We start from the raw sequence: 15,588 nt of genomic DNA on the forward strand, positions 1-15,588 counted from the left end.
CAATTGGCCCCGTTTGAAATTCGCGCACTGTGACGTCACGACCGTTTCCACCAATTGAAAAGCGTGACATTTTCTGTCGACAACTGCTGCTTACAACGATGAGACATTAAAGGCTTCCGCCTTAAAATCGAGATAGAACATTCGGAATAGCTACAAAAGCCAGAAACCAATATCCCGGTTCCTGAGAATAGACCACATTTGTAGAACAGCTCCTCCTTAGTTTTGCTTTTCTTTGATTTTTAAGGCGGAAGCCTTTAATGTCTCATCGTTGTAAGCAGCAGTTGTCGACAGAAAATGTCACGCTTTTCAATTGGTGGAAACGGTCGTGACGTCACAGTGCGCGCATTTCAAACGGGGCCAATTGCACTTTGGCTAGTAACCATACAACCAATTGAAGGAATCGTATAGTGATGCTCCAAGTAAGTGGGACTGAGCTTAGTTAATTGCTTAATTACCCAATTAGCCTAATTAGCTTTACTAGTCAGGCCATATAAATAAATAAAAGCGATTAAGATATTGGTCGAGCTCAGGAATCGAACCCCGGTCTTCGGCGTGAGAGACGAACACGCTATCCGCTCCGCCATGCCAGCTCGATGGATTGGAATGAACAAAGGCGCGTCTAGTGAATACGGTGTCTTCACTCACTCTCATCATCCTCCATCACCTTCCGGCGAGTATTAGGTGTCCACCGACAAATGAGAGACAGATACATTTCCTTTCCTCAAAAACCAATTTACCGACGAGTGAGGCGTAGAACCGAATGGGCGATGGCGTTCTATGGACTCCTTGGCAGCGTTGCAAGACGCTGTCGCGTTCCACTCTTAGGGGCGAAGCTTAACATCTTAACCACACATCAGTGACCACACTTAAGGTCAAAAAAGTGCCCCCCTGAATGTTTGCGTAGAAACTTAGACCAGAGAGAGGGGCCTAAGATGCTCGACGGAGAAGTCGGAACTCCTCAGGGTCGGCAAGCATCCCACCCAAGCGACATTGGAGGTCGTTCTCGAGGGACAGAACATCCCGGAAAAGAACATGATAAGGATCCTGGGCATGTGGTTGCAAGGAAGCCGGAAATGCAGCCACACCATCAGCCTGCTGAGTAAGGCGGCAGAGCAGGTGGGCCGTATGATCAACAGAGTCTCCCAAAAGAGATATGGAATGAGAGAAGAAGACACTCTCAAGCTAGTTAACAGCCTAATTGTCAGCCGAGTCACGTACTCCCTGCCGTACCACGCGACGACCAAGGCGGAAAGAGAGCAAGCCGACATCATTCTCAGGAAGGCGTACAGGACTGCTCTGCACCTACCCAAGTACACGTCGAACGAAAAGTTGCTCCAGCTAGGCATCAGCAACACCTTCAGCGAGCTCGCCGAAGCTCTGCTGGGAACGCAAACCACGAGACTCAGAGGCACCCCCACGGGACGAGCGCTCCTAAGAAGGTTGGGTCGGGACACGAGCGGACTGGTAGACAGATACGCGGACGTACCGGACCACCTTAGGAAAACCATTAACGTAGGACCATTGCCGAAAAACATGGACCCCAATCTTCACGAAAACAGACGAAAAGCGAGGGCCGAGTACGTGGAGAGAACGGTAGCCCAGTTAGACAACACCATATACACGGACGCTGCCCTATATCCGCGCGAGAGAGAACGCGTAGCCGCGACGGTAGTGGTAAACAAGGAAGGAAACATGATCACGTGTGCCACGGCAAAGGTCGCCGGCACAGCGGAGGCCGAAGAGATTGCCGTTGCGCTGGCGGCAGCAGAAGGCTACAGAACGGGCCGATCTCTCAACATACTGACGGACTCGAAGGAGACGTGTAGGAACTGCACGAGGGGCAGGATCAGCAGAACAGCCCTTAAAATACTCAGCGGGGTAACCTCCGCCGAGGAGAAACCCAGGCATAACCTAATCTGGATCCCGTGCCACGCGGGCATAGTGAGGAACGAAAGGGCAGACAGCCTAGCTCGAGGTAACGCATTCCGAGCAGGGCAGTCAAATGCTCCGGAGCTCCGCCTACAGGCTTGCGAGGGGGGATACGCAGAGACCTTGCACTTGCATAGGGGAGCTAGAATTAGATATCCACCACCACACAAAGCCCTAACAAAGGAGGAAGCGACCGGCTGGCGCATATTACAGACCAACTTCTTTCCGAACCTACACATACTTAATAAGATGTTCCCGACACAATACAGAGCCACCTGCCCTTGGTGCGATGCCACACCTACACTTTATCATATCACGTGGGAATGCGAACGCAACAAGGCATTCCACCAACACGAACACCCGAGTGCGGAGCAATGGGAGAGTCGGCTCACCAGCGGCGAGCTCGCGACCCAAAGGGCCTTAGTGCAGCACGCGACTGATGCAGCACGACTCAGTGGAGCCTTGGAATAGGGGCCCACCCTTGCTGACGAGAAGCCTCAAGTCGCCAGCGCCAAAGACGACGGAGACCACAGCCGCGAATCCCTTGAAAGATACAATAAAGTTTTCACTCACTCACCCCTGAATGTTGACGGGTGTCCACCGAGATATGTGAGACAGTTACTGCGTAATTTCCTTTCCTCAAATACAATTTTCATTTTCTTCATTACGGCTCCTCTTTATCTATCTTCTTTCACTCCCACCTCCCTTCCTCTACGGTGCGGTTCAGGTGTCCACCGAGATGACAGAGAATTACTGCGCCATTTCCTTTCCTCAAAAAAGCGTTGCGTTCAAAGGGCAAGACATCGCGCCGAACGGGTGGTGGCGTTCCGTGGACTCCCTGGCAGCGCTACAACGCGCTGTCGCGTTCCACTCCTAAAGGCGAAGCTTAAGCGTCATTAATTAGCAGTTAATTAGCATTTAGACATTAATCAGTAAGTAACAATTAATTAGCGATTTGCCATCACTTAGTAATTAGTACTCAAATATATGTGACGCCACCAGTGCCACAGAAACAGCGGAGGTGGTGCGGAAAACGCTTCCGCCTCTACCCACTTTAGAAAGTCAAAGTGCCCCCTGAATTTTTTCCTTGTGACCGCTTACTTTTTTTTGCGCACGCGTCTTTTGCGGCATCGGTACACCAAAAGAGAAAGTTCCAGATGCGCTGCTGGTCCACTGACAGTCAAGATTTCTGGGTTACCGGACCAGTTTCGATCGCTATGTGCTTGAAAACATCTAGCATACCTTTGCTAACATTTTTCAAACAAGACATGCAACCATACGAACGAAACTGATGTGTTCGTATCCTGACCTAACTATTCAATGTGTTCCGAATGTCTTGCGTTGCTTTTATGAATGTTTTAGTGATAAATACCAACAAAAATAGACTTAGATGGCGATAAACAGTTACTATAGTCTAAACTAAAAAACGAACAAGTAAAAGTGAATATTGATGCAAATATTAAGGTGTGATTTGCCTGGAAAATATTTAGTGTTGGTTTCGCAATATCTCCAAGAGTTAGAAATTTGGTGATATATTTGTGATGGTGTTGATTAGAAACAGTGCATCAAAAATTTTATGGAACAAAACTTGAAAAGTTGAATTTTATTAAAAATACAGCTTTTTAAAAGTGGTCTCGCACCTTATACATGTTTAGAACCACTTCGTAATTTTCACGATGTGGTGTTGATGTCTCAGGGGATAAGCTACTTTACACGAAGGCTTTTTCGCGCTCCTTGATTTCTTGTCAAGGTCTAAGATGGCAATTTTAAGCACTCTAGGACAATCCCAGCGAACTATCATTGTTTCGTATTACCTTAATCTGAAACCTCCAGAAGAAAACTCGGGGAGCAGTTCACGCTCTTCAGAAGTTGTATGCGATAGCATAGGCATCCCCATCGTTGCTTCTTTGATGTTTTTTTGTACCTTTTTCCTTGTCTTTTTTTGTTATTGTGAAGGTGAAGATGGCCAGTCTCTGTCAACGAGAGAAGCAGACGAGCGTTATTTACAAGCCGGAAGCAAGAACTGGTTCTAACGTAATTTTCCCGCCATTTTTCCTTGCAGCTCTTTCTACTCTTTCTTGCATATGATTTTTTGCGTCCTTTTATCAACTGTTTTCAAGATTTTTTTTTATATAATGGAGAACACGATAGCCATTCTCTGCAAGCGGAAGAAGAAGATGGGAACTCTTCGCCAAGAACCGGTTCTAGCTGGGTTTCCCACCATTTTTCGTTGCTTCTCTTCCTTCTTGCTTCCATACACTGGTTGTGATGACGTCACCACGTGATGCAACCTCTTTCGGCCAATCATCAATTAAATTCCCACCTGCCACGGTTGAGAGCCGCAGTTGGAAGATTCTTATGACGTCACAAAGTCTTAAGCCATCTCAATCTGGTGGGCTGGGGTTGCTACCTGCTGTGAGGGGCACGTTGTTGTGACGTCGCAAGTTCGCGTGGCTTTTAGCGACCAATAAGCGAATTTCGTGACACACGCCGCCATTTTTGCGGAATGTTGACTCTGATAATATCGCCACAAAACCATTCTGCGATGTTGTTTACATAGTCAGTTAGCCTTACGTTACTGACGCCTATGCGATGGTGTTACTTTCCGCACAGATGTGATAAAGCACTGTTACCTAGTGCGCCGTACTGCACTCAGCGTCAGATAACGGCACCAGATCGCTTGTAGCGCTGCCATGCTCGTGCAATAAATGCCCCTCTTACGTTATCGTTTAAAGAACAGTTGCTATTCGTGACTAGGAGGTGCAATCAATCTCTATACAACAGCCCTTTTAATTTAAATACTTATGAGAGCCCGTTTCCTGGCCATTTTAAGTGTGCAGCCGTGTTAACGCCCCCAGGTTCCAAGTTTGATACGGCTTTTAGCACTCCGAGTACGTTCCTAATTTTTTGGTATTCGTTTGTTTTTCTGCGCGTCCGAACGCATCTTTGATGATAATTACAGCATGCTGCCACGTGGTCTGCGCTGCTACAGGGTGAGGACCGAATATCATTTTTTTTTATGTTTACCACTAGGCTTCACGGTTAACGTCGAGCGTGCTCATTCAGAGTTTTTAGTTTCTATTTTTCTGCATGGCGTGGCCCGTGACGTGAGTGTCTACATCAAGGAGTGGGGTGTACATTCAGTTTCTCGCGCTAGTTTGCCGAGCAGTTTTGATATGTATGCCGATTACTTAGGAGTAACTAGCTTACTTTTTTAATATCAGCTTCAGGAGAAAAAATGTCAATACGAAAGAGCTAGATCGCCTTGATAAACAGCCGGCTGAAAGCGGCAGCGGTGGCCAAGTGGTTCATTCATTCAATCATTCGTTTCCCCCGTGGCAGGTGTGGGTGCTCAATCACCTCCATTGATAAAAATGGGCCTTGTGCTCCTGGCCTCGCGCTCGACTTATCTGCGATGAAATGCTTGAGAAATGGGCCTTCCGCCTCGGCGCTCGTTTACCAAAGCTACCTTTGCGCCGGTTATCACGCTCGGCTGCTGTCTCGAAGGACGCTGGTTTGACCCCGGCCGCGGCGGTCCCGTCTGTATGAAGGCGAAATTCTAGAGACCCTTGTGCTGTGCGATGTTAGCGCACGTTAAAGAACCTCAGGTGGTAGAAATTATTGGAGCTCTTCGCTACGGCGCACTTCATAGCCTGAGTCGCTTTTGGACGTTAATCCCCACAAACCATAAACCAAACAAAGTACAGTTTACGCATCTTTTTCGTCGACCATAAAATAAAACGCGCGAAGTTGAAAATTGGCCACTCGACAGTGGTGCTACATAAACTTTACCGCCGAGACGCGATCTGAGAGAGCGAAATCCCCTTATTTCATATCCCGCGCCCAGGGCAAACGCAAAGCTCTTTGGAAAATATGGTTCCAGAGATAAGGCGGTTTCTTCACAATGCGCGTCTTCAAATGATTTAAAAGGAAGAAACAGCGCGAAGGAACACGGACACACGAAGAAACGGCACACGCACGAGCGCTGTCTCACAACTGAAATTTTATTCTAGTGGAAAGACGCCTAAATCGAAAACATGAGAGGATGAGTAACGGGGCTGCTGCAGCGATAACCGGCAATCAGTGTGGTCGTGTCACAAGATGGTAAAAAAAGAACAGGGAACAAAGAAAGGTATAAGCGATAAAAAGACAGTGTAAAGGGCCGCGGAACAGTGGTCAGGTAGGTAACATTAACGAAAAACAATGAAAACGTACCGAAAAAGACGGTGAATGGTGAAAGCTTATGAAGGACACAGATGAGACTATATAGGTGAAAACATAAAAATATAAAATATATAAAAACGTGGTGAAGGTAAAAGCTTTAAAAACGTGCCCAAAAGGGGGGGGGGGGGGTAGAACTAAATGCAAGATAAAAGCAGTACCAACCAGGATTCTGTGAATTATTCTGGTGGTGTGCCGCGCACAGCAGAACAATTCACGGAATCCTCTTTGGTACTGCTCTTATCTTGCCTTCAGTTCCGCCCCCCCCCCTTTTTTTGGTACGTTTTCATTGTTTTTTTTTTGTTAAGTTTACCTACCTGATTACCGTTTTGCGGCCTTTTACACAGTCTTTTTATGGCTGATAACTTTCTTTTGTTCCCTTTTACGCGTTTTGCCATCTTGTGACGCGACTACACAGATTGCTGGTTACCGCTGCAGCAGCCCTGTTACTCACCCTCTCATGTTTTCTATTTAAGTGCCTTTCCACCAGAATAAAATCTCAGTTGTGAGTCAGCGCTAGTGTGTGTGTCGTTTCTTCGGGCATCCGTGTTTCTTCGCGCTGTTTCTTCCTTTTAAATGCATTGCCAACTAGTCCGGAACCTTGCTCTTCTGGTCTTAAAACGCTCAGGCAGCCCTGGAAAGGGATAGATATTGAATCTGTCGCGCTTACTTCCACTTTTCAGCGTGCTATGTTTAGTGGTTCTTCTGCAGCTTTCATAGCGCCTCATTTTCCGAAGGCAATGCTGAATTTAAAAAGCAAGCGGATTAGTCTTGTACCTATCTCACTAATATTGCAGAAGTAAAAAATGTTTCGGACTAGGCCACTCGATTCTCAGCAACACAGAGTTGGTTCTACTCTTCTAAGGCACTCCGTAATCTTCAAAAACTTGATTGATTTAGTCACCACACCTGTTATACGCAGCTATGACTGCGTTTATTGACATCGAGAAACGTGGGGCACGCAACTGTCGACGAAGGAACTATTATGAAATGTGCGCTCAGGCCACAGCGTGCCACAGTGGCTCACACCATCAGCGGCCATTGCCGCTGCACTCAGAAAAACCAGTAGCCAAGCGTGAATTCAAAGACGTTTCTACAATGAAAGTGTTCACTACCGAATATACCAGACTAGTGCCCCACACTACTGTTCACTATGTTTACGGAAGGAACGAGGTCAGATTTAATTCAAGACAGACCTTCTAGAACGGACGTTAGTCACTAACAAAATGAAAGTCAGGTAAGATAAATAACATTTTATAATGAATTAAAGCAGGGATACACACTATGTCTACGTAGTAGAATGTTAAGTTGGGCGAGTTGGTATAGGTTCATGGCACTGAATGTACCACTTAACAGTCCGGAAAAAGGAAAGCACCTCAGTTGTGCCATATTTGCACCAGGTCTCCCACGGACTGAAAAATGTAGGAAAAAGTTTCAACGTTGATGTATTGCTGTCTGCTCCTGTCAAGCTTAAACAAGTGTGTGCTGCGATAGAAAGGAAGAAAGTGTCGAAAAAGAAAAAAAGGTTGCGGTGTCGCGCACACGGATCCGTTCGTCAACTGCCGCACGTGTGTCGTCTACAGCTTTCCCCTTTCCTGAGGAGCCCGCTACATCGGAGAGACCGGCCGTTGCTTGAACAAGCGTTTGCAAGAACACAACAACAATTTAGATAAAAGCAATGACCAATCTTATCTTGTTACTCATTGTAAGGGGTGCGCAGTGATGAAGAACAAGAAGAAAAAGTGCACTGCTTTGTTAAGTCAAGCAAAGGTGTTGTATTCTCACAGAGATCAAACCACGCGGGAAGTAGCAGAAGCATACTTCATCGCAACGGAGCAACGGGGCTGCGTTAGCAAACCTTCGGTTGCTTTAAGTGATAACGAGATCACGTTTCTTGGCAGATTTTGGGCTTCGGGCGCACGCTAGTTTTATCATTGTCATAGTTATGTTTGTTCAATTTTGTTTTCATGTATTATGCCTTCCTTATATACCCAGGTTTTCGCAATAAAGCCTTAGTTGTGAGTTCAGCGCTTGTCTTGTCGTGGCCTTTACTCTTGTGTCTAGTCTTTTGTGCGCTGTTTTTCAACCTTGAACCATGTCTACGTATTGCAAGGCTTCATGCCACGGCACAAGATAAATTCAAAGTACAGTCGTGAGCAAAAGTGGAGAGATCGGCGCTTCGGCGGCGGGAGCAGTTGCGGGGCCGCCCCACGGCGCTGCTATCTCGCCGCGCTCGCTCGCTGCGAGAGTGCCTCGAGTGACGACAAACTTCCTCCTCGCTATCGCGCGGGTGTTAATCACGACTGATAAATTCCTAGTGCGGATTTCGGCTACTCTGCTGGTGAACGGTCGCGTCGACGAGGAGTGTGAAAAGAAAAGTGTGTAGTTCCCGAAGGGAAAGTAGCCGAAATCAGCACTAGGAATTTATCAGTCGTGATAAACACCCGCGCGAGAGCGAGGGGGAAGTTTGTCGTCACTCGAGGCACTCTCGCAGCGAGCGAGCGCGGCGAGATAGCAGCGCCGTGGGGCGGCCCCGCAACTGCTCCCGCCGCCGAAGCGCCGATCTCTCCACTTTTGCTCACGACTGTACATTTTTAAATACTGTCTTCGCAGAATTGTTTCTTCAAAGAATGGTTTCTTATGAACAGTGCTGTTTGAACGGTCATCTCTGAAACTTCAAACACAAAATTGGGTTAAACATCGCCAGAAGCGGTTGGCTATTATCATTTTCATAAAGATTTTCATAATAAATACTTGAAACTGCAGTTAATGTGAAGCATATATTTAAATGTAATTCTGGTCTTTATTCCCATGGAATCCCTGCTGAAGCACCGGATGATTATGAAGAAGAACTTGCTTTCCTATGCAGATGCTCTTTTGCTGAAGTACAGGAAATATACTACTGAAAAAAAAGCATGCTATTGAAAGAACGTGTTTTTTAGGCATGAGTAGTACGATGATACGGCGATAAAGCGCAAATAAACTCATTTAAGCGTAAATAAGCTAGCATGATTGGTTTGGAGGAGGTTTGAAAAAGTGAGAAGTGAACAAAAAGCTTTAAAAACTAAAATGCTGTGCGCGCCTCCTTTGAAGGATGAATGAATCAAATCAAAGAAGGCTGATGGCCCTTCTTTGGCTATTGACGCCTTTCATACTTATAAACACTTTAACTAACAGAGTGAAAAAGCATCCACGCAAGGCATTAAATAGCCCTAGGATTTGTTTAATCTTGGCAGTGTAACTGCGCTCTACCGCGTATTCCTCAATTGAAGCTTCACTACAAATAACTGGCATGAGAGTAAGATGTTTTTTGTGTTACTCGCAATTAACCTTGCTCTGTGCAATCTGCGGCCTCCTTGTCTGTGCAAGCATCCCCTCCTGCCTCTGTTTTTATGTTACATCCACCATTTTTCTTTCCATAAATCGCTACACTTATCTAACTATATTTCAAGTCTGTTCGTTAGCCTGCAAGTATCTTGCCCACAGTTCGGTGCTGCAAGATGCGAAGGTTGAACATTTTCTTTTTGAGAGAAAATGGAAAGCTGCTATTCATGACCTGATATTACATATACCATATGCACTCCAGGATATACTTCTTCCTGTCATTTACCTCTCGTGTTCCGGGTTAGCGGGTTACTACATGACCAAAGTATGTGTATTTCCTCAGAATTTGAAATGCATCGCTGCAGATCGTAAATGGTCTTGTACTTCAGAGACTTTTTCGACATTTCTTCATACAGCTGTATGTTAAGTTTACACCCACCTTTCTGCCTCTCCCTATCTAAGTCCCCAATCATGGTTTGCGATTCCGGCCTCTGAGCTTCATAGCCAGGCAATGTCAGCAGTGCTGCTTCAGTGGTTGCGCCGCCCATGTGGGAACCCGAATGTCGAGGGTTCATTCCCAGCCGCGGCAGTCGCTTTTCGATGCAGGCTAAATGCTAAAGAATACCATGCACTCTGCGATATCAGTGCCCGTTCAATAACATTTGCTGGTAAAAATTTTCCCGAGCTCACCGCTGTGGCAGCGCTCACAGCATTCCTCCTATTGTGACGACATTACGACGATATTCTCTTTTACCTTTTATTCCCAATCATTCCCAATCCAGTTCTCTGATTGCCTTGAGCAAACACATGCGAAATAATACTGGAGCCTGTTTTTCTCCCTGACTGCCCTTCCTCATTGGGACATTACCATTTTGTCTTTGCGGAGCTATGTAGTACGTGCAGCCGGTATATAGATATTTTTCAGTATCTTAACATACGCCGCTTCTACACCGCTGTTTCAAAATATGTTGGTGACTGCTGATGTTCTTACTGAGTAAAATCCTTTCTTGTAATCGATGGAGGCTACACACTGGAATTGGCGATAATCTGCGCGTGCCTCTATCGCTTCACGGAATGAGTGAATATAGTCTCTTGTCCATTAGACCTTCCGAAGGCCAATCTAGCTGGTGCTGTGGTTGAGGAAAATCTAAGGTTGATACAATTTGATTCCGAATGGCTTTAGAAAATCCCTTCTACAAAACGAATAGCAAGAGAATATCGGTCTCCAGCTTTGCATTAGACGTTCGCTTGCTTTTCAATTAAAGTAATAGCATTCCTTCAAGTTTATAATGTGTCCTACATCGTGAGGCATTGGCTATAGAATATGGTTAGTTTTCTGTCCCAATCACGGCGTCGTTCCATCAAAATACCTGCAATTACATAACCATCCTCAGGAGCTTTTCCCCTGTCTATCGTCTGTAAGACTGCTTACTTCCAGTTTCGTTACCAGAAAGTTGCCTAATTCATCTGCACCACTGCCTGTGTCATTATCGTCATGATTATTTGAGCCAACATCCAGACATTTGGGGGCTCTTTGGCTACATTAACTGCCTTACCCATATCGGTGATGACATTGCCGTCTTTTCTGTTAGTGCAAATATTTTCCCGTGCCAGGTTCTGTTCAGCCCCCTTTCTGCTACCACCGTTCTTTACAGCACGCTCGATTCTCCTCTTATGTATCTCTTTGTCAGTTACCTTATGCTTACTGACTAGCTCTGACAGCTGACCTACCCCCAACTTATATTGTGCGCTCTGCGTTAATGTACTTAGGATTTGCATTAATTGCGTTAATACTAAGACCGTCGCCCTGGTTAAAGAGTAATACTTGTTGTAGAGCGAGAACGTTTATGCGTGTACGGTTCCTATGACTGCTAAGTCATTGATAAGATTCTTGAAGTCTCCTGCTTATTTCTTTGCATAACACAATAACACAGAAACTGTAATACAGTAGATTAACAGTTTTAATCAAAGACAAGCACGTCAATTGGTAAAGTTCTGCCGAGGAATCACTTTCCCTCTGCTCGCAGTGCGTCGGACGCTATGCGATCTGCTATTCGCTGGGTTTTCCTCTTCGCTTGCGCAGAAACAGACCAAAAATATCGACCCTTTTCTCCGCTATTGCTGCATCAGATTTCGCAGTAGGTCTGTGGACTGCTTCTTCAGCAGCCATACGGCATCCGCGTCATTGCCACCGCGAGGATGTCACCGGCATAGAGGCCACCATCGAGGCACCTCCGTGCAGCCCTACGCAGGCGGCGGCATCAAATTGCGCCTGGTGCGGCCAAAAGATTTCTCGGGGTCGTCATCGCGGTGTTTCTTCACGACGCGCATCTTCCGCCCCCGTGCGGTTGTGTCCTCGAACAAGAGCTGCGTGAATATGCCGAAGAAGGACTGGAAGCCGAACCTGGGCCTCCAGCAGATCCGGCTCACCATCAAGTGCCTGCTCGTGGCGCCAAGTCCGGAGTCAGAGCTCAACGAGGAGCCTGGCGGCAGGTGGCTCGGAGCGAAGAACGACTCCTGCCGGAGGGCACGGGCCATCACAGACAGCCACGCCCGGCCCGGCACGCACGAGGGTGGCTCCTCGCCACAGCTCCAGACCTTTACGCTGGTGAATGAGAAGATACGCACACCGTCGCGGTTATGATATCCGACATGACTGTTCCTTCCTCTCCCTCTCGCACACACTGACACACACACACACACACACACACACACACACACACACACACACACACACACACACACACACACACACACACACACACACACACACACACACACACACACACACACACACACACACACACACACACACACACACACACACACATGTCCACCTGTCTGTAAATAGAATTCATCATGCAGAGTTCGAAGCGAAAGGTAAAAAAAGGAAAAGACGAAGGCACTGATGTTCTTCGAACAAAAACGCTAGTCGCGTGGCGAGGAGTTTTATTCTGCCAGGGCGTTTTCCTGGCAGATTCACTCGTGTCGTTGCATTATTACCGTCAGGGCGGGAAAACGGCAGTCCGACTACAGGCTTCAGAGCAGAAAGCGAGAATGTGCTAGTGTTGAAACTGCAATTGCGCAAGCAGATGGTTGAATAAAGATAACAGGGTGCATACACAGGCGACGCGTAGTGGCGCAGAAAGTGGAAACTTGTCATGCTGCTGATATGTTGTTTGCTTTGAAACGAACTGTGAGCAATGTCTGCATGTGTTACTGAGATGATCCGTGGTGGTGCTGTCACCATGTGTGACATATTGTTGAGCGGGTTTTTGTGTTCACTGTTTTGCTCTTCACTAGGTAGGGTCAAAGATTCAATTTCTAGGTGTTTGACCCTATAGAAGCCGAGCGTAAGGGCACTGCAAGGTTTGTAGCTATTCGAAACATGTGGGTACACGGCGGTGCTGGGGATCGAACCCCGCAACTTCCACATAAGAGGCCGATGCTAGGACTACTAGGCCACGGCTGCTGCAGGGGTCTTCGACCAACATGATGATCTCGTCTTCTTCACAGGTTTCCACTATCTCCTTTTTTTTCAAAAGTATCACTAAGGCTTAGTGTTTGTTTTTTGAAAATTCGGCTCACTTTTTTAGGTGTTCATAATAATTACCATGGACGAATTACATTTCTCTATTTTCGTGATATATATTTTCTAGTAAGTAAAGCGGAAATATTTGGATTTCAAACTGCGCTTTAGCCCGAATCAAACATCTTTAAAACAAGTTGACAGGACGGTTACCACTGGATCAAGTGAAATTCAGCGGCTGCTGTTTTGGTATTTGTATTTTGCGGTATGTTGTGGTAGAAAATATGAGAGAGAGATCACATCGGCATAGTTCCAGGGTGCTCGTTTTAGTTTTCTACACATAGCCGTTTATAGCGTTGGTCTGCTTCCAGTGCCCTGTTCTAGAAGCGCTTCGCCGCCGATGTTCCTGTCTTCGGGGGCGCCTTTCGCAAGAGCTCTCCCACATGGCTAATGCTATATTCCTTCGCTTGAGCCTTACACTTTGTTTTCCTTGGCGGGAGACATGATCCGCATAGGTACCGTAATTCCCCTTATTACACTTCGCAATAACCTCCTCTATTCGTACGTTCCTTCCACGGCAAGCCTATGTCTCCTTCCAGGGTAGCTATCCTCGGGGTAGTTGCCATGACAACCACGTACCATATTTGCCTTCTCACGCTCTACGCATAACCTCCTCCTCCGACGGCAAACATCCTCTCGTTGGGGAACTCGCCACTCTCGCCCCACCCTCCTCTTTCCGAGATAACCATGGTAACCGTTGTAACAATGCTCTGGCCATAAAGTCTCCTTCCAGAGCAACTATCCTCCGGGTGCTCTCTGCAACAAATGCAGACCGGCTGCGCCTTCTTAAGCTCTCGCCATACCCTCTTTCCAGGGAAACCATTCTCCGGTTGCGGATTTTTCCATCCTTCGGATACTGTCCTCCCTCCACGGTAACCGCCCACCTGTTACGCATTTCTCCGCTCACGTGATATAGCTATTAGGAAGCGGACACGAACCAAACACCTCACACTGCTTTCTGCACTACTGCCATCATACAGGATCAAATTTCATCCTTTACACTAAAAAGTTTATTTCAAGACTGCGAGAGCTTCTCGGCGCGGCCTTTTGAGCTGGACTGTACAGAGAGCGAGACACAATGCTCCAGGAATGTAAAAATATTTAGACAGCTAATTAACTTAAATTACCTAATAAAGTTTTTATTTCTGATGTTAGGGAGAAAGGTTATGCCGAGAATTTTATGGCCGTCAGCATCGAAGTCTAGGTCTGTTTTTAATGTTTGCTTAATCAGCAGAGTTCGAGTATTGAACGTCAAAAATACGCATTTCAAGCCCCGCTGAGTTACCTTTTATGCATTCGATATTTTCAAAATGGCGTCTTTCATATTTTTCCCGAATTCAGGCTCAGTTGATGCATTTTATGTGACCGAAGAATTTAGACTGATTTCTGTGGCAATGGCAGGCGCAACGGCGCCGTTTTATAGTTAGGTACTGCGGGGAAGGAAACTCAACAAGCTTCAAACGCGCATTTTTGACGTGCGATATTTAGAACCACATTGCCGATTAAGAAAATTTAAAAACACGGCTGTCCATCGGTGCTGACGGTCACCGATTTCTCAATAAAACCTTGGCTCCTGAAACTGAGGACAGATTTTGTTCATTTAAGTCTATTAGTCGTTTAATAAATCACTTATATGAGGTACAAAATGTATGCCTGGCTGTAGAACGCAGCTGCACAGACCGAACCGACGTCTCTCCCAGTTTTGAAAATAAAAATTGATGAAATTAAAAAAAATCACCAAGCATATTTATATGCTTCAGTTTGCACGTGAGATAAAAAGATCTCTCATCCTGTTTCCTTACTTCCTCCATTCTTTTTTTTCTTTCGCTGTGGATTCACTTCGGTCAAATGACGTCAGGGCTTTTGTTTAGCTTTGGTTCACGTTGTAAAGGAAAGAAAGGAAGCCAGTGGGAAAGTGCACGCACTGCACAAGACTGCTGGTTCGAAAGAACGTCTCACTAACACATTTGAGGAAATTCGCAGGAAAAATACAAAAAAACTTGCAATAAACGCACTGCCTCTTGTAAGGAGTGCTGACCGAGCAAAGCCTGGCTACAGATGTTCACTGCGCACCTATTTCATCAGCTCACTCCCGCGTGCCGGGCAGCGGCTTCGCCAAGCTTCGCCAGGCTATGCTCGCGGCAAGAGGCTACGCGCTCTCCGGTTTTCTATTTCATATTTTCAATAACTGCTCTTGGAAGGCCGTGATGGGATGCATTCTACAGCACCCTTAAGATTTCACTCACGTCGTCGAATGCCAGAAGCCTCAGCAGCTCCCATCTGAACCACTCCGCTTGAAGGTCATAGCCCTTCGATCTGACGCGCTTCAAGCTGCAAGGGTCCTAGGGTCGTCTTCAGGATGGGAGCTACCGGCTGCCATGATTGCCAAGATGAAGGCCGCCACTCCACAAGGCGGAAATTCTTGGAGAGCAATACTCCATACGTCCGTTGTTGTCTGTTCCAAAGACGCAATGAATCCATCTGTTGATCTAATACTAGACAGAAGGTAAATATAGTGATATCTG

General features: G+C 46.5%; 1 protein-coding gene and 1 pseudogene across 1 annotated transcript; both read left to right on the plus strand.

Moving 5' to 3' along the window:
* The first annotated feature begins 920 nt into the window (after positions 1-920).
* On the plus strand, positions 921-3,962 carry LOC149353961 (uncharacterized). Its single transcript, XM_089575894.1, has 2 exons — positions 921-2,125; positions 3,886-3,962. Exons 1-2 carry the CDS (start codon positions 1,033-1,035, stop codon positions 3,960-3,962), a joined length of 1,170 nt encoding a protein of 389 aa, XP_089432020.1. The 5' UTR covers positions 921-1,032.
* Positions 3,963-11,514: 7,552 nt separating this feature from the next.
* LOC149353962 (ubiquitin-conjugating enzyme E2 S pseudogene) lies at positions 11,515-12,118 on the plus strand (annotated as a pseudogene).
* Positions 12,119-15,588: the final 3,470 nt, after the last annotated feature.

This window comes from Amblyomma mixtum, chromosome 3 (genome assembly GCF_055824585.1).
Source record: "Amblyomma mixtum isolate Tamu chromosome 3, ASM5582458v1, whole genome shotgun sequence".
In the NCBI taxonomy this organism is placed as follows: Eukaryota; Metazoa; Arthropoda; class Arachnida; order Ixodida; family Ixodidae; genus Amblyomma; species Amblyomma mixtum.